Raw genomic sequence first — 20,426 nt, 5'->3', positions numbered from 1 at the left:
TGTGCTTACAATTCCACAAAGACAGAGACTTAGATAAGGTTGTCCACAAAAGGCTTGTCTACAAGGCATGGGGGTTCTCATTATTCAATGGTTTTAACAGACAGAATGACTTTTGATTCCCTTTGGACAGGTGCATCTTCCTCAAAATAACCAAAGGTTTACAAAGCATAATCCTGAAATATTTCAAGAATCTTCTCCAGGGGCTTAATTTAAAGAACATGAGCCACACAGGAAAGAATCTCCCGAAAGGGGAATGAGGTGCCCAGATAAGTGATTCTACCCTTCTTGAGCTCCTGCTTCAGCCGCCGAGTTGCTGAAGCACTCCAAATTTCCAGGTCAATGCTCTCGCATGCATCACTGGGTTGCAAATGCTCGTTTTCCCTCCTGCTACAAAGTCATTCAGGCCTTGCCAAGTTAAGAGCCTAGCCAGCCCCAGTCCCACTCAGCCATTCAACAAGTGTGTTCCAAGCCGGCACCAGACCACAGCAGAACACCAACAGGTTCTTTGCACAACTCAATAGTACAGGGCAGAGTTTGTTCTATATAAAGAAAAGAGTAACAAGAGTGCTTTTAACTGAAGACAGCTTTTAATGAGCATTGACACAATTGACAATAACAAGCAGTTGAGAGAGGCAGAAACAAAAGGCAGAAAACTTATTATTCTTCTCCCTCATCTTCCCCGTCAGCACTGTCTGCCCCAACCTCTTCATAATCCTTCTCTAGGGCAGCCATGTCCTCCCGAGCTTCTGAGAACTCTCCTTCCTCCATCCCCTCCCCTACGTACCAGTGGACAAAGGCACGCTTGGCATACATCAGGTCAAACTTGTGGTCCAGGCGAGCCCAGGCCTCAGCGATGGCTGTGGTGTTGCTCAGCATGCAGACGGCACGCTGAACTTTGGCCAGGTCGCCCCCGGGGACCACCGTGGGGGGCTGGTAGTTGATACCAACCTTGAAACCAGTGGGGCACCAGTCCACAAACTGGATGCTGCGCTTGGTCTTGATGGTGGCAATAGCAGCATTGACGTCTTTGGGAACAACGTCACCTCGGTACAACAGGCAGCAGGCCATGTATTTACCGTGGCGAGGGTCGCATTTCACCATCTGGTTGGCTGGCTCAAAGCAAGCGTTGGTGATCTCTGCTACAGTCAGCTGTTCATGGTAAGCTTTCTCAGCAGAGATGACTGGGGCATAAGTGGCCAGGGGGAAATGGATGCGAGGATAGGGCACCAAATTGGTCTGGAATTCTGTCAGATCTACATTCAGGGCACCATCAAATCGTAGGGAGGCTGTGATGGAGGACACGATTTGGCTAATGAGGCGGTTGAGGTTGGTGTAAGTGGGGCGTTCGATGTCAAGATTTCTGCGGCAGATGTCATAGATGGCCTCATTGTCTACCATGAAGGCACAGTCAGAATGCTCCAAGGTCGTGTGGGTGGTCAGGATGGAGTTGTAGGGCTCAACGACAGCGGTGGAGACCTGAGGAGCTGGGTAGATGGAGAACTCCAGCTTGGACTTCTTGCCATAGTCGACAGACAGACGCTCCATCAGCAGGGAAGTAAAACCAGAGCCTGTGTGGGGGGGGGGGGGAGAGCAATAGTTGATTCAGCTAGAACATCACATGGTTGATTGGAATACAATAATCTATACCAACACCCTCTTTGAAGACCCACCATCTTCCATGAAGCTTTGGAACAATCCATTAATACTCCTCCTGTGCTAAAACACAGGCCAAGCACATGTAAAATGAATGAGGATACATTCTTTTCCCATTTATACCCACTTCCCTCCCCTCATCACCTCCTGTAGGTAAAATTATAGGTAACAAATTCCTTAGGGTGGGATCCTCTTCTATTCTGCAAAGCACCAAATGCCTTGTCCCCCAAAGTTCAAGATCTAGCCATATCTCTCCTTGGGCCACTGCAGTATACCCAAGTCACCAAATCATGCAGAATGCAACAGATATGACCCCAGGCATGACACTGAGCGGTGCATTTTGGCAGAAAGACCCTTCTGCTACCACATTATTAACAAAAACTTGAATCTGAAATCCTTTTCTTAGCAGAACATTCCAGAACTAAGCAGTTAAAGCTGGGTGTAATTTACTAAGATCTGTGATTAATGCTAAGTTAGAAATCCTTAGGATCATGCCACCTGCTTTGGTTAAACTCCAGCTAGGTTAAAACTGGTACACATTTAACAAGTTTGGCACCCAAGGAAACCCAAGCTCATCCTGACATTGCCATGGTCAGGTACTTCTTCCCACCAAATGCTATATGTTAGTAGTTCCTCCTGTATGTTTTTGCCTTTGGTAGGGAACCTTGTGGTCTTGAACCAGACAGATTGAGGAACACTGTTCACAACATGCCAAAAATGCTACAACAGGACCTGAAGTGAGTTTTCTAGCACATCTCCACTATCGGCTCGCAGAAGCTTAAATTGCTCTCCCTCCTATGCAACTCTTTCAAGTTGTAACAAGCAAATATATGAAAGGAAATGCAGCCATTGGGCTTCTATTCTGGGCCTAAATTAGAGGTTTATGTCGGGAAGGAGGTTATGATAGTACAACTAGCTTGGTTGCCAAGAAGAGGAAAAAAGGGACAGGAACCAAAAAACTTGATCTGGGACATGGGCGTACAGCTCACTTGTACTCCTCTTGCGGGAGCGGCTTGAGGTCTAAGGGGCCATTGCCGGTTTTCTAGGAGCTGCTACACTGGAAGACTCTGCCTGTTCCTACAGAGTGGCTCTAAGGCAGTATTCCTCAATATGTGGGTAACAAAGCCAGTGAAAGCAGGTCCTGGCCTTATGCAGATGTCACCAAAACGTACAGACATTTCCCTCTGGAAGAGACATTTGCTCAAGAGGTTATTTTCTCCATATCACCCAAACTCAGGGACCATGGCATACACTGTCCTACACCTACTCTACCCCCATACTTCCCCTATCCAGCTCCTCCATCTTAAATAAGCACAGACCAAATCACTTAGGTCCCAGCCTGAAAACTGGTTCCTGGGGCAACTGGCAAGCCAAGTAATGTAGATCAAGTCATGAAGGCAGCAGATTACAATTTGCAAGCAGCTGAGATTAGCAAACAACTGCAGGTGTCAACAACAGAGTTAACATCTAGTTTTAAACTGTCCCACTCTTTGCCTGCAGCAGAGCAGCAGCCCAGATGGCAAACATTAGTTTGGAGAGGCAGCATTTCCTCTTTTCTTTGCATGCAAATGGTGCTTTCTGGATAGCTGCAGCTTTAAGAGGCTAGAACACAGGTTCCACACCAGAGCAGAAGTTCAAACCTGAGCCTTCCCAGATCCTCATCGGATGCTCTAACCACTGGAAGCAAAGGACTCCTCTTGCTACCCTTGGCTGCAGGTCACTCACCAGCTTCCTGATCCTATCCAGAACCAGGTCAATGATCTCCTTGCCAATGGTGTAATGGCCCCGGGCATAGTTATTGGCTGCATCTTCTTTGCCAGTGATGAGCTGCTCAGGGTGGAAGAGCTGGCGGTAGGTTCCAGTGCGCACTTCATCTGTGGAAAGAAGCAAGTGAGGAGTACTTAAGGGGGGTTTTTTTCAGCCCATGTGTATGAAACACCGGCACAATCAAGTTCTATGGCAAATGCAACAGCCGCACAAAACTCAAAGGAGTGACTTGAATTTTAGGAAGCATTGTGGTGCCAGGGAAGAATGGCTGCAGCGGAGGCACAGAGCTTACTGTTAAAATGGTTGTTCAGGACAGGAATCTGGAAACCGTATGCTGAAGCCTTTCCCCTTTGGCCCCTGAAGCTCTCTGTACTCACTTTCCACCAGTCTACGCCTTCAGATACTGCCCTAGTATACAATTTTGCTGCCCTCTAGGAGACACTTGCTTTTATGGCGCAAGCAAAGCCCCTTCCCCCCTCCAGGAGATGCAGAATTTTGCATACAATTATCAGATTCCTCACTTGCATAGTGAGCATGGGGGGGGGGACACATGAAGTTAGCGCTTCTTTGCTGTGCAAGTATATTCCAGCACTTCTGCTGATAAGAACCATAACCTGCCATAACATGGGTAGCCTGGACACACTGAATTACCATTTGTGTACCAGACCTCAACGGTGGCACTGAAAATAGTTTGGGACCTATACAATCTTCATATAAAGCCAATCTGTCCCAATGCCATACACTCCAACAGGCAGTCAAGTTTTTCCTTGGAGACCCATCTCTGCTACCAAAATCTTCCCAACTGGAGATGCCAGGTCTGGAACTAGAGTCCTTCTGCATGCAAAAGCTTGAGTGGTCCAACTGACCTATTGCCCCACCCAATGTCTTGTTTATGGAAAGGCAAAACAAAGTAGCTTGTATGCTCACCTATCACTGTTGGCTCCAAGTCTACGAACACAGCCCTGGGGACATGCTTGCCAGCACCCGTCTCACTGAAGAATGTGTTGAAGGAGTCGTCTCCTCCCCCAATGGTCTTGTCACTGGGCATCTGCCCATCAGGCTGGATACCATGTTCAAGACAGTAGAGCTCCCAGCAGGCATTGCCAATCTGGACACCAGCCTGGCCCACATGGATGGAGATGCACTCACGCTGTAGCAAAGAAAAGGTTACATAAAACTTAGCAAGGCAATACACAGCCACCTTATACCAATGCAAGACCATGGCCCCAGCTAAGTCAGGGTTGTCTAATCTGACTGGCACCAGCTCTGCAGGCTCTCGGGGAGAGGTTTTCAGGTCACCTGCTACCCTGACCCTTTCAACTAGATAAGTCTGGGACTGAACCAGGGACCTTCTGCATGCAAACCAGACGGTCTTCCACTGAGCCATGGCCCATGTCTTCCAGGGTAGCTTCAGAGAACTAATGCTAACAAATAACCAGTCTCTTGAGAGAATCCCACATCAGTAAATGTTTCTCCATTTATACACAAAGCCAGTTTGCCAAGCAGAGCATGAGCTGCTACTCTGCATATGAATGAGCGGGTATCAAGGACATAGCTATGCCAAGCACTGAATCTCCCCTCTCTCAAGATAAAATAAGCTGGCCCAATAGCTTAGACGTTGCCAGCCAAGTAACTACTTAGTCACCAATTATGTGAACCTTCATTCTTAGCCAAAGTGTATTACTCTTCCCCAGAACAGCAGAGAAGGAATCAAGCTTTCTTTAGTAGCTGGTGCAAAACTAGCCCCAATTGGATCAATGCTGGGCTACTCAAGAGCCTGCTAGTAACTTTTGAGTAGCAACCTGTTCAGCCACTTTCCATTCATGTGCATGCACAATCAACATATGGTTCACAGACATACGCACCACTCATGTGAATTCTCACTTTTAGTGTTCCAAGTGCATTTTTAAAACTTGTTGTGTCTCTCCAAGTATGCTACTGGCTCAGAAGCCAGAATGCAAGCACAGGAACAGTGATTTGTGGCTTAGATTTGGAAAAGCAATCATGATTCTAGGGTTAAGCTGCCAATGCAAAAAAAGTTCTGTTCCAGAAGAACAGAAGAGCAAAAAGTCAACTGTGATTTTAACGCTTCCAATTTTAATAAAGCCACTAGCAGAATGTGGTATCCTGGCATGTGAAACCCTTTTGAATTTGTAAAGCCTGCCCAAAGAACTATTTTGGGAACAGACAGATCTTCTACGTTGATCTCCGGAAAAGAGGAAAACTTTAGTGAAGCGGATGCCTGGATATTCCCCTTAAAAGCAGCTAGTCATTTTCCATCCCCAGAAACATTCCTGGGAGAATCAACAAGAAGCTATCCCCCCTCCCCTTTCTTTGTGCCTGAACAGCAGCCTAATAACTGTGTGACCTCGAATGAGCTCATTCTGCTGTGGCTTTAATCCCAAAGGCTTGCTGTTCTCTTTCTCTCTCCTCCCCCCCACTCCTTTAAACCAGCTTAAACCAGCTAGCTCCCACCATCTGACTCACACAGCACAGAATGCTAGATAAACAAGCAGAGAGCTGCAATTTGAAGGTTTGTGGTCAGCTGTCATTAACCCTTTTCTAGGGGGTCTCCAGAGAGGGAGTTTCTCTTAATGACTGGAGAAACTACTCAGTTGACTCTAGCACTGATGAGTAACAATGCTCAGAACAGCCCTTTAGACTCCCCATGAAATCTAAGGAAATTTGAATAGGGTAGCAATTTAAACGTATTTTATATCAAGCACAAGCACACTCTCTCTGCTCTATTGCATCCCTTGTTCGAAACACACATACCCAGTGAGTAACTTCCAGCCAGCCATCAAATAAATTCCTTCAAGAGACTGTTTATTAGGCCCAATAGCTTTCCTAAGCAAACACTCAAATACTTAGGATTATTGGAGCCATCTGCCCATCCTTAACCATGCATGAAGGATATATGCTTAGCCCAAACAGCAACAATTAAGTGAAAAACAGGTAACCAAACAGTGTTCTAGTTTGACAGAGGGAGCTGCAGGGTTGGATGGTGTGTCACCTGGATAGCTCTCTAGGCCTCAAACAAAACAAAGGTGTGTTCAAAAAAAAAATCTGGGTAAACCATAACAGACCAACCCTTTCCCTGCATGATAAAGCAGTACTCCAACCCTCTGCTCATTGCATCTCTGACACTATTACTAGTGCTAGAAGCCTTAAATGCAACTGTTTACTCAACTGAGGAGTTTGAGTCACTGTGTTTGCAATACTAAAGCACCCAGCAAGGGGAGGGCGGGGGAGCAGGAAGCATTGTCAGCATATTGCCCTTTGTATTGTTCCAGCCTTGGACTGTGCGCCAGCTCATGCTGCATAACAAAAGGAACAGGAGTCTTCCTTAATGACTGCAAACATCATCTTCATCGGCTCTGGTCAAGTAGCTCATCAGGACTTGGTGGGCCTGATCCGCCTTGGTTCAAGGGAAGATCTGTGCATTCATAAGAGGGACAGGCTAACCCAGTGATGGCGAACCTATGGCACGGGTGCCAGAGGTGGCACTCAGAGCCCTCTCTGTGGGCACGCATGCCATTGCCCCAGCCAGGCCCAGACCATCATTAAAGTGTCGAATTCTCTGCCAAATAATTTTAAGTAAATGAAAGCATTTGGGATTGCTTTCCTTACTTTGTTTGGATCATCTTAAGTTAATATATGCATTGTTTTTTCTAAAGTAAAACCTCAGTATTCAGGTTTAATTGCCACGTTGGCACTTTGTGATAAATAAGTGGGTTTTGGGTCGCAGTTTGGGCAGTCGGTCTCTAAAAGGTTCGGCATCACTGGGCTAACCTGATCTCATCAGACCTCAGAAGCTAAGCAGGGTCGACTCTGGCTAGTATTTGGATGGCAAACCTCCAAGGAATACCAGGGTCACCTCTCTTGCCTTGAAAACTCTACAGGATGGCCGTAAGTCAGTTGTGACTTGACAGCAAAAAACAAACAAAGGAGGACAGCTTTGATTCTGGAAGCAAAATAATCAGGCAGACCTGGAGAGAGCAGACAGGATCTTTGTCTGGGGATCTAATGCAGGGTAGACGGCATGCTGCCATGAAAGAGAGACTCCCCATGTATATTTGAAAATAATCCGAATATTACCAAGACAGCAGAAACCTCCAGTGCCATCCCATCAAAAGGGAACCATTCTGTCCCCTAACATTTCTCAGTGCTTGGAGGACTGGGGGAAGGGACCATGGCTCAGTGGCAGAGCTTCAGGTTCAACCCCCAACACTTCCAGCTAAAAGTATCATCATGATAGCAGACAACACTGACCTGGACATACCTGGACTGATCTGGGTAGCTTCTTGTGTTCAAGCAGTCACACAAAGCAGCATTTATCCCAGCAGGTGGGAGTTAAAAAGCCTGCTCTTCACATACTTAACATGGTCAGCTCTGAAATACAATTACTTCTTGTGCTATTGGAAGTTGTTTTAAAAAAACCCAACACAACCTGATATCACCAGTCATGAGGCAACCACTCACCCAGGCCTTGAGATTTACTGATACAATATCATGGAATGCTCCAAAGATTTCAACCAAAGCTGAAGGTCCAGAACACTGACTGCCAGAGTAAAATATTCAGACAGGGTATCAGACAGGAAAATGTGCTGCTGGAAGGCCCAAGACAGGAATGGTGGGAAACAGAAGACTGGCAGAAGGCCAGGAGAAGCCATGTGAAGATTCTAGTGAAGTGGCAGAAAGCCTCAGAGGGCCCAGGGACAGGAGAAGTCACATACTTATGAGGGTAAGCATTAAATCCTCAGAAACTAAACATTTGTGGGACACAGTGAGCCACCAGGTAGGGAGCAGAACTTTGCGCCCATGGTGGTTTCAACTCATAACCTAAAGACTGCGGCCCTCTGGTATACAGGATTAGTTTCCTTACACGCAGCACTGTTTGTTACACCAGTCATAATGGACTTCCTTTTCACTCTTCCGGCAGTGCATAAATAGACTCTCCACTGTCTGCAGTTGCAGCAGGACCTCAGGTGCAAACAATTTAGCCTAACAATCTGCACAGAGATGTACGTTATAACACTACTACGCTTTGCTGAATCCAACCCAATCTGTGCTGACAAAGATAAACTCTTCTCTGCTTTCTTCTCCCCCTCAGAACCCATTACCAAGCTGATGGCTACGTGGGTCGGTGGGCTGCACCGAGCAGAAAGGAGAGACAAACATACTTGAGGTTATCCTTGCGAAGTGTTTGGAGGCTGCAGCTAGCGCAGATCAGTGCAGCTAGACTGCCGGCTGAGGCCAGCTACCAGGAACATGTGGCCAAGATATTACAGCAATTACACCAGCTATCAATCCACTCCCAAGCCGGATTCAAGGGTGCTGCCTCTGACCTTTAAACCCCTACATGGCTTGGGACTGGGCTATCTGAAGGACTGTCTTCTCCCACACGTTCCTGCCCAGGAACTAAGATCCCAGGAGGGAGAGGCCCTCCTGAATCCCATCAAAGAAGCCCATCTGGTGGGTACATCGGAAAGGACCACAATTATGGAACAACCCAGGGAGGCGCACCTGGCCCCCTTGCTTTTTGATATTTAGGAGGCAGCTGAAGATGGTTTTATTTAGGAGTGAATTTGGTTAACTTTAGTAGCAAATTTTAAAGTTTGGTTTCATGTTTTCAGTGTATTTTATTCAATGTATTTTTATCTATGCTTGTGAGCTGCCTTGAGCCCCACAAGGAAGAAGGGCAGCTAATAAAGGTTTTAAATAAATATAAATTGACACGCACACCCTCCTGCCAATGATCTCCGCTAATGGAAGAGGCCCACTGCAACCCATGTGGCTATTGTTCCACTCGGGGCCTGTGAACCAGCTTCCCTGGAATTAGAATTGGCTGCAGAGGGTGGAAGGAAAAGTGAGAAAGATGTGCAGCTGTCAGCACCTTTTCCTCCCAGATTGCTGGATCCAACCCAGCATGCTGCTGCTCCAAGTTCTTCCCTCCATATAGGAGGGGCCTGAAAAACCACAGGGCTGCCAGGAGTAGCAATCCATGGTTGCTCCATCTGTAGCAGCGGCTTCCTCAGTACAACCTATCTACATGCTAATGAGTGGATGGCTGGTCTGAAGCCAGCTACACTGAACACTGAATGAAGTCCTAGCAGGATTAAGCTTGTTTTAACTAGTTAAAACACAGTGTTGGAAAAACACAGCAAGAACTATGCAGAAGATATTCCTGACTAGCCCTATCCACCTAAAGTGATAAATTACTAATTGAAAGGAGAAAACAGACTATTCCCCTCACTGGACTTAGTAAATGGGATAGGCTAAGAAAAGAGATTCACTTAAGGGAGCCAAATTAGACAGGAGTCCAGCAGGACCTAGTAGCTAAGAGTTACCTTCAAACACTGCATCATAGCCTCTAATCAAGGACAGAGAGAATGCTATTTCAGCAAGGAGTTTAAAGGCCGAGCTACAGTTTGGTGTAGTGGTTAAGTGCACAGACTCTACTCTGGGAGAGCCAGGTTTGATTGCCCACTCCTCCACTCGCAGCTGCTGGATGACCTTGGGCAAGCCACAGTTCTATCAGAGCTGTTCTTGAAAAGGGCAGTTTCTGTCAGAGCTCTCTCAGCCCCACCTACCTCACAGGCAATACTCCCTTCTAAGCTGTAGAGTCTTGTGAGCAAAAATTCTACTTTGTGAGCTACTGGCATTGAAGTTGTGAGCGAGCGATTTGACTGCTGCATAAATTAGTTCCTGAGCGAAGACAAAAATGTGTGAGTTGGAGGCTAAAAAACTGTGAGATAGCTCACACTAACGCAGCTTAGAGGGAACACTGGTCTGGAGCCATCCTTCCTGAGCTAAGACAAAAATCTGTGAGCTGGAGGCTAAAAAACTGTGAGTTAGCTCACACTCACTCAGCTTAAAGGGAACACTGCTCACAGGGTATCTGTTGTGGGGAGGGGAAGGGAAAGGCATTTGTAAGCCACTCTGAGACTCCGAGTGAAGTTGTTGTTGTTCAGTCGCACAGTCGAGTCCGACTCTTCGTGACCCCATGGACCAGATCACGCCAGGCCTTCCGGTCTTCCGCCGTCCTCTGAAGTTTGCTCAACTTCATGTTCGTTGCATCGATGACACTGTCTAACCATCTCATCCTTTGCCGTCCCCGTCTTCTTTGACCTTCAATCTTTCCCAGCATCAGGGTCTTCTCCAGTGAGTGCTCCCTTCTCATTTGGTGGCCAAAGTATTTGAGCTTCAGTTTCATTATCTGGCCTTCCAGGGAACAGTCAGGGTTGATTTCTTTGAGGATTGACTGATTTGTTCTTCTTGCAGTCCAAGGGACTCTCAAGAGTCTTCTCCAGCACCATAGTTCAAAAGAATCTATTCTTCGGCGCTCGGCCTTCCTTATAGTCCAGCTCTCGCAGCCATACATGACTACTGGGAATACCATTGCTTTGACCATGCGGACTTTTGTTGGCAGGGTGATGTCTCTACTTTTTATCATGCTGTTTAGGTTCGCCATCGCTTTCCTCCCAAGGAGCAGGCGTCTTTTAATTTCATGGCTGCAGTCACAGTCTGCGGTGATCTGGGATCCCAGGAACGTGAAGTCTGTCACTACTTCCACGACTTCCCCTTCTATTTGCCAAGGAGTGATGGGGCCGGATGCCATGATCTTAGTTTTTTTGATGTTGAGCTTCAAGCCCACTTTTGCGCTCTCCTCTTTTACTCTGAGCAAGAGGCTCTTTAGATCCTTTTCACTTTCAGCCATTAGAGTGGTATCATCTGCATATCTGAGGTTGTTGATCTTTTCCCCAGCAATCTTAATTCCCGCTTGTGATTCATCCAGGCCAGCATTTCGCATGATGTACTCTGCATATATATTAAATAAGCAAGGTGACAGTATACATCCTTGTCGTACTCCTTTTCCTATGCTGAACCAATCAGTTGTTCCGTATCCGGTTCTAACTGTCGCTTCTTGGCCCTTATACAGGTTTCTCAAGAGACATGTGAGGTGGTCTGGTACTCCCATCTCTTTAAGGACCTGCCATAGTTTGTTGTGATCCACACAGTCAAAAGCTTTAGCATAGTCAATGAAGCAGAAGTAGATATTTTTCTGGTACTCTCTTGCTTTCTCCATAATCCAGCGAATGTTGGCAATTTGATCTCTAGTTCCTCTACCTCTTCGAAACCCAGCTTGTACTTCTGGTAGTTCTCTATCCACGTACTGTTGAAGCCTAGCTTGTAGGATCTTGAGCATGACCTTGCTAGCGTGTGATATGAGTGCAATTGTGCGATAGTTTGAACATTCCTTGGCATTGCCCTTCTTTGGGATTGGAATGTATACTGATCTTTTCCAATCCTGTGGCCACTGTTGCGTTTTCCAAATTTGCTGGCAAATGGAGTGCAGAACTTTAACAGCATCATCTTCTAAGACTTTGAATAGCTCAGCTGGAATACCATCACCTCCACTAGCTTTGTTGTTAGTAATGCTTTCTAAGGCCCATTTAACTTCACATTCCAGGATGTCTGGCTCAAGGTCAGTGATTATACCGTCGTGTTTGTCAAGGACATTGAGGTCTTTCTTGTATAGTTCTTCTGTGTATTCTTGCCATCTTTTCCTAATCTCTTCTGCTTCTGTTAGGTCCCTACCGTTTTTGTCCTTTATCATGGCCAGCTTTGCATGGAACGCTCCCTTGATTTCTCCAATTTTCTTGAAGAGATCTCTAGTCCTTCCCATTCTATTGTTTTCTTCTATTACTTTGCACTGTTCATTCAGGAAGGCCTCCTTATCTCTCCTTGCTGTTCTCTGGAAATCTGCGTTCAGTTGGGTAAATCTTTCCTTTTCGCCTTTGCCTTTCGCTTTCCTTCTTTCCTCTGCTATTTGTAAAGCCTCATCAGAAAGCCATTTTGCTTTCTTGCATTTCTTTTTCTTTGGTATGGTGGTGATTGCTGCCTCCTGTACGATGTCACGAACCTCTGTCCATAGTTCTTCAGGCACTCTATCTATCAAATCCAGACCCTTGAATCTATTCTTCACCTCTACTGTATATTCATCAGGGATGTGATCTAGGTCAAACCTGAATGGCCTCGTGGTTTTCCCGATTTTCTTCAGTTTAAGTCTGAATTTTGCAATGAGTAGCTCATGATCTGAACCACAGTCAGCTCCAGGTCTTGTTTTTACTGACTGGATAGAGCTTCTCCATCTTTGACTGCAAATTATATAGTCAATCTGATTTCGGTGTTGCCCATCTGGTGATGTCCATGTGTAGAGTCGCCTCTTAGGTTGTTGGAAAAGGGTGTTCGCTATGACCAGTGTGTTCTCTTGACAAAACTCTGTTAACCTTTGCCCTGCTTCATTTTGCTTTCCAAGGCCAAACTTGTCTGTTATTCCGGTTACCTTTTGACTTCCTACTTTAGCATTCCAGTCCCCTATGATGATGAGGACATCATTTTTTGGTGTTAGTTCTAGGAGGTGTTGTAGGTCTTCATAGAACCGGTCCACTTCAGCCTCTTCTGCATCAGTGGTTGGGGCATAGACTTGGATTACTGTGATGTTGAATGGTTTGCCTTGGAATCGGACAGAAATCATTCTGTCATTTTTGAGATTGTATCCCAGTACTGCCTTTTGCACTCTCTTGTTGACTATAAAGGCCACACCATTTTTTCTACGAGATTCCTGGCCACAGTAGTAGATATAATGGTCTTCTGAGTTAAATTCGCCCATTCCTGTCCACTTTAGTTCACTGATTCCTAAAATATCGATGTTCAGTCTTGCCATCTCATTTTTGACTATGTCAAGCTTACCTTGATTCATAGATCTTACATTCCAGGTTCCTATGCAGTATTGTTCTTTGCAGCATCGGACTTTCCTTTCACCATCAGACACATCCACAACTGAGCGTCCTTTCGGCTTTGGCCCAGCCGCTTCACTCTTTCTGGGGTTACTTGTACTTGCCCTCTGCTCTTCCCCAGTAGCATATTGGACACCTTCCGACCTGAGGGGCTCATCTTCCGGCGTCATATCTTTTAGCCTTTTGATACTGTCCATGGGGTTTTCTTGGCAAAAATACTGGAGTGGGTTGCCGTTTCCTTCTCCAGGGGATCACGCTTGGTCTGAGTTCTCTGCTGCAGCCTGTCCATCTTGGGTGGCCCTCCATGGCATAGCCCACAGCCTCATCGAACCACGCAAGCCCCCTCGCCACGAGAAGGCAGTGATCCATGAGGGGGTCGTGTGAAGGGCGGGGTATAAATCCAATCTCTTCTTCTTCGACATGTTTTCCTTAGTCACTAAAGAACAGCCACTGCCCTACAGATTTCGACCAGTACATCAACCTTTTCCTTCCTTAACGCAGCTAGTAGACTTTGGTGAGGGGAAGGAGAATTCCTATTACACAAAGTCACGCACACTCAGCCTAGCCTACCTCGCAGGGTTGTTGTGAGGGTAATAGTAAGAAGCCGAGGAGGAGAAATTCCTGATTTGGATTGGGATCACACTGCTGGCTAGGTGGGTGTTGACCCTGTCTCTCATGTTGCTCCCCTTTATTTATTTATTTACTTAATTAATACCCCACCTTTCTCAAAGCCGCTTACACCATTCTTCTCTCTTCTAGTGCAAAAAGCAGCCAGGATATCAATCTCCTGAGCAGAATGGAGTGTAGCCAAAAGTAACTCAAGCCAGGTTGGTTAAGTTAGGACAAATCTATGACGACTGAGACCAATGGACCATTTTATACATTGCACAAAGGCAAGGCCAGGTCAGCCATCCAGTGTACAGGGGATGGACCGAGTTCCCCTCTAGACGGACTTGTGTGGTGCATTGCCTGTTCCTTTCACACAAGGCATGCATGCATCTCCCCACACCATTCCCCTCCTTCACAGGCAAGTAGGTGGCAATCCTCAGGAACCACTTCAAGCTGTATCACCTACTTCCCCCCCACACCCTGGAATGGAATATCACGCAGAACAGTTCTGAAAAAAAAGTCCTGTGCCCTTAAAATAAGCACACACAAACACAGGCGTCTGGAAGCAGCTTCAGTTGAGAATTATAGCTTTATAGGCTGTGTCTGGGGAATCGTAGCTTTGTCACTTCAGCTCAGCATATGGCCAACTTAATTTCCTTGATGTTTTTATAGTGCATCAGCCTCCAGTTTTCTGGGAGAAAGGCAGGTCTATAAATGTTTTAAATAGCTAGAACTAAAAGAAGAGCACGCTCCCAATGCAAAACAGCTTCTGGTATGCAAGAGGGCTTGCAACAACAGAGAAACTATTGTAACTTTTAAAAAATTGCACTCCATGAGCATCTCTGCTTAGAAGTCGGCCCTACCCACTCGCAGCTGGGCCTTATGAAACACCATATAAAGCCCGTGACCTGCATCACCAAGCGTCTGCAAGTTCAGACTTCACCACTTTCGCTTTCAAGGTACTAGCGCAGAGTCCAAGACAAAAAGGTGGGGGGGGGGGGGTTTCCCAAGTGTGGTCTAAAGCTGGCCGTTTTGCAACAGGGTGTGCGTGTTAAGGGGAACCTACTACCATCTGTAGCAAGTCTGACCAACACGCGGGGAGTTACAAGCACCTTTACTCAGAAGCAGGCCCTTACCGAGCTCTACAGAACTTCCTGTGTAGGTTCAGTCATCAGTTACAAAACAAGCTGCCGGCTCCGCCTGTAGCTTATCTCCCAGGCAGGCTAAGCCTAGAACTCTCTACCCCCACCCCAAGAAGTGACTCAGCAAGGAGTCATGGAAGGGGATGAGGCTGCCATGCCAAAGAAAGTCACATCTTGCCGGTCAAGAAGGAAGTCCGCTTTGGTTCCTGCCTGGTGTTTTTTTTTTTTTAACAGAGACTCCCTTGGCAATGCGCAGACTAACTGGCGACAGCTCGTTTCTCTGTTTCAAAGCCATAGGCCCATTTCCCAGCAGAGGTAAAATGAGGCATCTGAAGAACTACTCAGGGTTTCCGAAAAGAAAATTAGCCATTGATTCCTGGGCTATCATATTCTATTCCACAAAACCGCCCGAGCCAACGCCAAAATACACCATACCACCTATTGGTAGAGTGCTTCTCAGTAAATTGCATTTGCCAACTGGCTTGGAGTGAAAAATGCCCTGTCCCTTTAACAGAGGCTTATGGTGACGTTACTCACTTCCATGCCACAAGAAAGCTTCAGTCGACCCTCCCCCCCCCTTAAGCCTCTATTCAAAGGGCAGGGCATTTTTCTTTCCAGACCAGCCACCCACCTCCACTGAGTGCACAAAAGAAACGAACTACGACACCATCCTCTTCTGCCCACCCACGCCGAAGATTAAGGGGGGTGATCTATACACGTATGAGCATTAAAGTCTCGGCTCGGGCAGTGAACACACATCCCATAGTTTGGATGCGCGGTGAACACTCGCACATGGAATACGGGAGGAATAGAAAAGCACGCGGTCTGAGATACCGATAGGGCGACCTACAAAGATCCGCAAGGAAAGGAACGGCTCAGGCCTTCCTGCCATGCGTATCTACGCTTCGGGCCACTCCTATGCGCTCCCCCCCCCCATTCGCGAAAAATTCCACCCTGGACTCTGCAGCAGTCCGGGCACGTGTGAAACACTGACTGAACTGGCTGACGATACACTTGCGTGCCTACACGGAAATGCCCAGTCCTGGAGAAGTTCTATTCCCAGATACGGATTCTGAGAATTTCTATGAGCAGGAAGAAGGATCAGAGAGCGAAGGGAGGGGGCGGAAAGGCGGGAAGAAAAGCGGACAACTTTTCTCGTCCGCTTATTCAGATGGAATTCGGAACTCTTTTAAGATTAATCCTTACCTACACGCCCTGGGTGCCCGGTCTCAAAATTACTTGCCAGGCGCATCTCTTAAGAGCCGTTAACACAACCCTCGTTACTTCCCACGCCGCCTTAGCGCGCCGACTAACCTCCTAAAGTTTTCTTTAAAAACACACACACAAACCCAGCAAACTAAATATAAGGGAGAGGCTTCCAGGCAATACCCTGAGACCCGCTTACCATGATTGACGAAAAGAAGGGAGTCAGGGAAAAAGTCTTCTCACTATTCGTCCCGTTTACGAGGCCACCAGTGAGCGAAACCTTTTCAAACTAACTCGAGCGCCTGGGCGGGGCCATATATAGGGTTTGGGGCGTGCCATTGGAAAAAGGGGTGGGACTACTGGGAGTCGAAGCTGAGGCCTTGAAGCTTACAGTCCTGTTAGGAAAAGGGAGGAAAGTGCATTCTGTCGAAGTATATGTCCTGCAATCGCTTTTAAAAACTTTTTCAAAGGACTCTTTTTAACTTTTTCGAAGTGCTCTATTAATTTATTAGATCTGAATTACAAGAGGGAGGGGCAAATTGAGCGGGCCAGGAGATTTTATTTTTTTAATCTCCTCCTCTAGTCTCACTGGTTCAAATGCATAGCTTTTAGCTTGACACTAATTATAGTTGTTTGGCTTGTGGAATTCTGGTTGTTCCTGATGAAAAGGTATTGCGTACATCATATTAATGGTTATTTGAAAGGAAGAGTCCGGTCTCATGCATGTTTAATTAGGGATAAACAGAATTAACTTTACTATAGCCTATTTTTTTTTACTAACCCTTAATAGGATGGGTGTAAACATTTTATTGGTTTTCTGGGAAGCATACATAAGATTGTAAATTGTAAATTTTTCACTGGCATCAACAGAGCTTTAAGCCCCAGTGCACCCAAACCTCATGCCCAAAAGTGACAACAAATCTTGACACACTTGAAAGACTAACAAACTTCTTAAGGTATAATAAGCCCTTTGATAAGCTGCATTCAACTGGGAGTTCCCATCTAAACATAACCCTCCCTGCAACTGACTAAGTAGCCAGGACCCCATGTAACTGACCCAGTAGTTTTGGTATTCATATGCAATCCTGCAACAATAAGAGCCTTCGCCAAAAAGGAAATGGTTCCCAGGTGACTAGAAGTAAGTGTGAATGTGCCTTTATACATGTGTTTAGATCCAGAGAGAGAGACTCAGCAGGTCTGCTTGGAATTTTATGCAGAGGTCTATTCTATGGAGCTTATTCTCAGGAAAGTGCTCTTAGCACAGCATTGTCAGAATACATTTGCTCAGAATAAGAAATACAGATGTTGCATTGCCTTTATCCTCCCCAGACATCAAAAGATGTGGATGACTGTGCTCCATAGCATGACTTATCTTGTTGTCCTTTGTTTTTAGGGTTGCCAATGTCCTGGTGGGGACTAGGTTTCTCCTGGAACTACAACAGATCTCCAGAATACAGGGTTATTTCTGCCATTATAATGTAAAGGAATAAAATAAGACTAAAGTTGTGAGTACTAATTTGTTGTTAGAATATAATATAGAAAACATATGGTTAAGATTGGAAAATAAGGTCATGGACCTGTTGGGGCCTGGTTAAACATTCGAGAAATTTTTGCTGAGAAGACTATTGAAGAACTCAGCTGTTGTTGATATCCGTTTAATTAAATAAAAGAAGATAAGGTGATAGGTCATTACTTTAGAATGTAAGTTCTAAAGTTCTAAATTACTTTAAGTTCTAAATTACTTTAGAACGTAAGTTATTTAGAACGTAAGTTATTTAGAACGTAAGTTATTTAGAACGTAAGAATTTAGAACGTAAGTTCTAAATTACTTTAGAATGTAAGTCCAATTGCACGCCCCAAAGAATGTAAGTACTTTAGAATGTAAAATATAAGAACCTTTATATTTTGGGTTGAAAAGTAGATTGATAGATTATGAGAAATATGCATTGAGCTATAGTGGAAAATACATAAGATATGAAGAAATATTTTAAAGTTAAGTTTGACTGTTGCAATGATGTTGAAAAATGTAATTTTTGGTTGGGTATTTGTTTGTTTGTTTATCTGTGTTTGTTATGTCTTTAAAATTCAATAAAGAAAGTATTTAAAAAAAACAGATCTCCAGAATACAGAGACCAGTTCCCCTGGAGAAAACGGCAGTCTTGGAGGACAGCATCCTTTGGCATCAAATCCTTGCTGAGGTCCCTCCCCTCCCCAAACTCCACCCTTCCCAGATTTTACCCCCAAATCTCCAGGAATTTCCCAACCCAGAGTTGGCAACCCTATTGCTTTCCCTCTGAGAAAGCTGCCTTTAGGGCCACCCCCCCCCCCAATCATTATTCTGCCCTTTATCTCAGAGAGCCGTATCACACCCTGGCCTGCATGGCTACACTTGTTTTTATGTGCACCCCTACTGGCCAAAATATGGCACACACTCTTGACTCCGTTTGAGTCAAGTGGCACCTTTGAGACCAACAAAGTTTTATTCAAAGTGTAGGCTGAAAGTGGCCAAGGCCTCTGACACCCTGGGAGGGCCTGGCCACATGGTCCTCCTAAGGAGCTTTACCATTTGTGCTGTCTAGTGGTGCTCCAATCATCCCACAAGTTTCCCTTAATTCTTCAAGAGTGTCTCCTGTCACAGGCTGCACTTGGGCCTGGGGAAATGTTATAAAGCAATTAAGATCACTCTACTGAATGGGCTGCATTACTGATTTAAACCAGTTCCAAACCCATTTCACTGCTACAGCTTCAGCCAAGAAACCCAGGGAACTGTAGTTCTGTGGAAGGAGCAAAGGACCTCTAACAATTAACATCCAGCATCGTCCCAATTCCCAGGATTCTTTCAAAATGTGACAGTTCAACCCAATTCTGGTTTTAGTGTACATGTTCTTGAATGACTCTTTCTCTAAAGTAGGTATGGAGCGTGCACACATATCCATTTGGGACACAGGCTCACCCATCAGAGCAGCTGTTGCGCTGTCTTCCAAACATGTCTTGGTCAATTAATGGAAATGCAGGGATGAGAAGCATTTGCAGGAGAGAATCGGAGGGGGCATGTTTAGCACTTCCCCCACTCGCTCACCCATTCTTCTTTGCAACCCCTCCAGCCAGATTTGTTTTCAATTTCACAACAATCTGTGTAGAAATATGGCTGGGGGGGATTGTAAGGGAGGGTCAACAGATATGTGTGAGAAGGGTCAAACACCTCCTCCTACCTGCCAGTTTTCCTCTGCAAATGTCACTCAACCTCCACCTCCACCATCCTTAATGTCTACTTCTGCCTTCAATGTTTGAAACCAATTTCATGTGATCCACAAGGTAAAGCCTGTGGACTCAAAACAAGGTAATGCCTCCTACTTTGGCTTTAGTCGACTCTGTTGCCTTGTGCAACACCTTAACTTTATTTCAAACATTGTTAATACAGAATTCAGGGCTCTTTTTGTAGAAAAAGTCCACCCGGAACTCATTAGCATAATAGGCCACACCCAACACCAGAAACTCATTAGCATATTGTGCCACACCCCTGACAGCACAGCTCATTAGCACATTAGGCCACACCCCCATGTTACCAGAAGTGTGGTTATCCAGCCACACCCACCTTTTGCTTGTTATTCTGTTTACCTTGTTTGTTGTAAAAACCCAGGGCTTTTTTGTAGCAGGAACTCCTTTGCATGTTATGCCACACACCCCTAATGTAGCCAATCCAAATAAGTTTCTGCTGTTGGGTGTGGCCTATTATGCTAATGAGTTCCTGCTGGGCGTGGCCAACTTGGGAGCCAGCCGGAACTCCGTTCCTGTGCGTTCCTGCCCAAAAATAGCCCCGCAGAGACTATAAAGTGCTTCCTATTGCTCTCAGCCTGCAAGGGAACTGTGTTTGGCATTTGGGAGAAATTGGGATGGATTTAGGAAGGTCTCTGCATTTCTGTGACAGAACAAAGAATGGACAACTTGGACTGAATTCAGCTTCCCTGAGAATGTGCTGTATGGGGACACCATGCCAGAATGAATTTAAGCTAACTGCCTGCTTGCATCCATCAGAAGATGCATATGCAAGATCAGACCTTGACACCATAGCCTGGTGAACAGATAGATGGAGCCTGCTTCTGATCCTTGGGCAGCGGCTGGGGCCCCCAGGGGGTGGTCTTTGCCTTCCCCTGTGGCTTCCCCCAGGGGAGATCCGGGCCCTGTGGGACCTTTTACAGCTCCGCAGAGCCTGCAAGATGGAGCTCCTCCATCAGGCTTTTGACTA

At 45.9% G+C, this 20,426-nt stretch overlaps 1 protein-coding gene across 1 annotated transcript; it reads right to left on the bottom strand.

Annotated features, from left to right (window-relative positions):
* Positions 1-590: 590 nt before the first annotated feature.
* On the bottom strand, positions 591-16,452 carry LOC107105839 (tubulin alpha-1C chain-like). Its single transcript, XM_015405875.1, has 5 exons — positions 16,380-16,452; positions 4,348-4,570; positions 3,379-3,527; positions 1,671-1,716; positions 591-1,568 (listed from the first exon to the last, which is right to left on the bottom strand). The coding sequence occupies exons 1-5, from the start codon at positions 16,380-16,382 to the stop codon at positions 658-660; spliced, it is 1,332 nt and encodes a 443-aa protein (XP_015261361.1). The 5' UTR covers positions 16,383-16,452; the 3' UTR covers positions 591-657.
* Positions 16,453-20,426: the final 3,974 nt, after the last annotated feature.

This window comes from Gekko japonicus, unplaced genomic scaffold, assembly GCF_001447785.1.
Source record: "Gekko japonicus isolate JY-2015 unplaced genomic scaffold, Gekko_japonicus_V1.1 scaffold246, whole genome shotgun sequence".
NCBI lineage: Eukaryota > Metazoa > Chordata > Lepidosauria > Squamata > Gekkonidae > Gekko > Gekko japonicus.
This window is presented reverse-complemented; position numbering and strand designations above follow the sequence as displayed.

What these genes read in the sequence shown, in the direction of transcription:
- LOC107105839 (XM_015405875.1), bottom strand. An exon ending in CTTGGAGCCAACAGTGATAG is followed by an intron (nt 3,528 to 4,347) that starts GTGAGCATACAA and finishes TTCTTTCCACAG; the next exon opens with ATGAAGTGCGCACTGGAACC. An exon ending in CCAAAGCTTCATGGAAGATG is followed by an intron (nt 1,569 to 1,670) that starts GTGGGTCTTCAA and finishes CCCCCCACACAG; the next exon opens with GCTCTGGTTTTACTTCCCTG.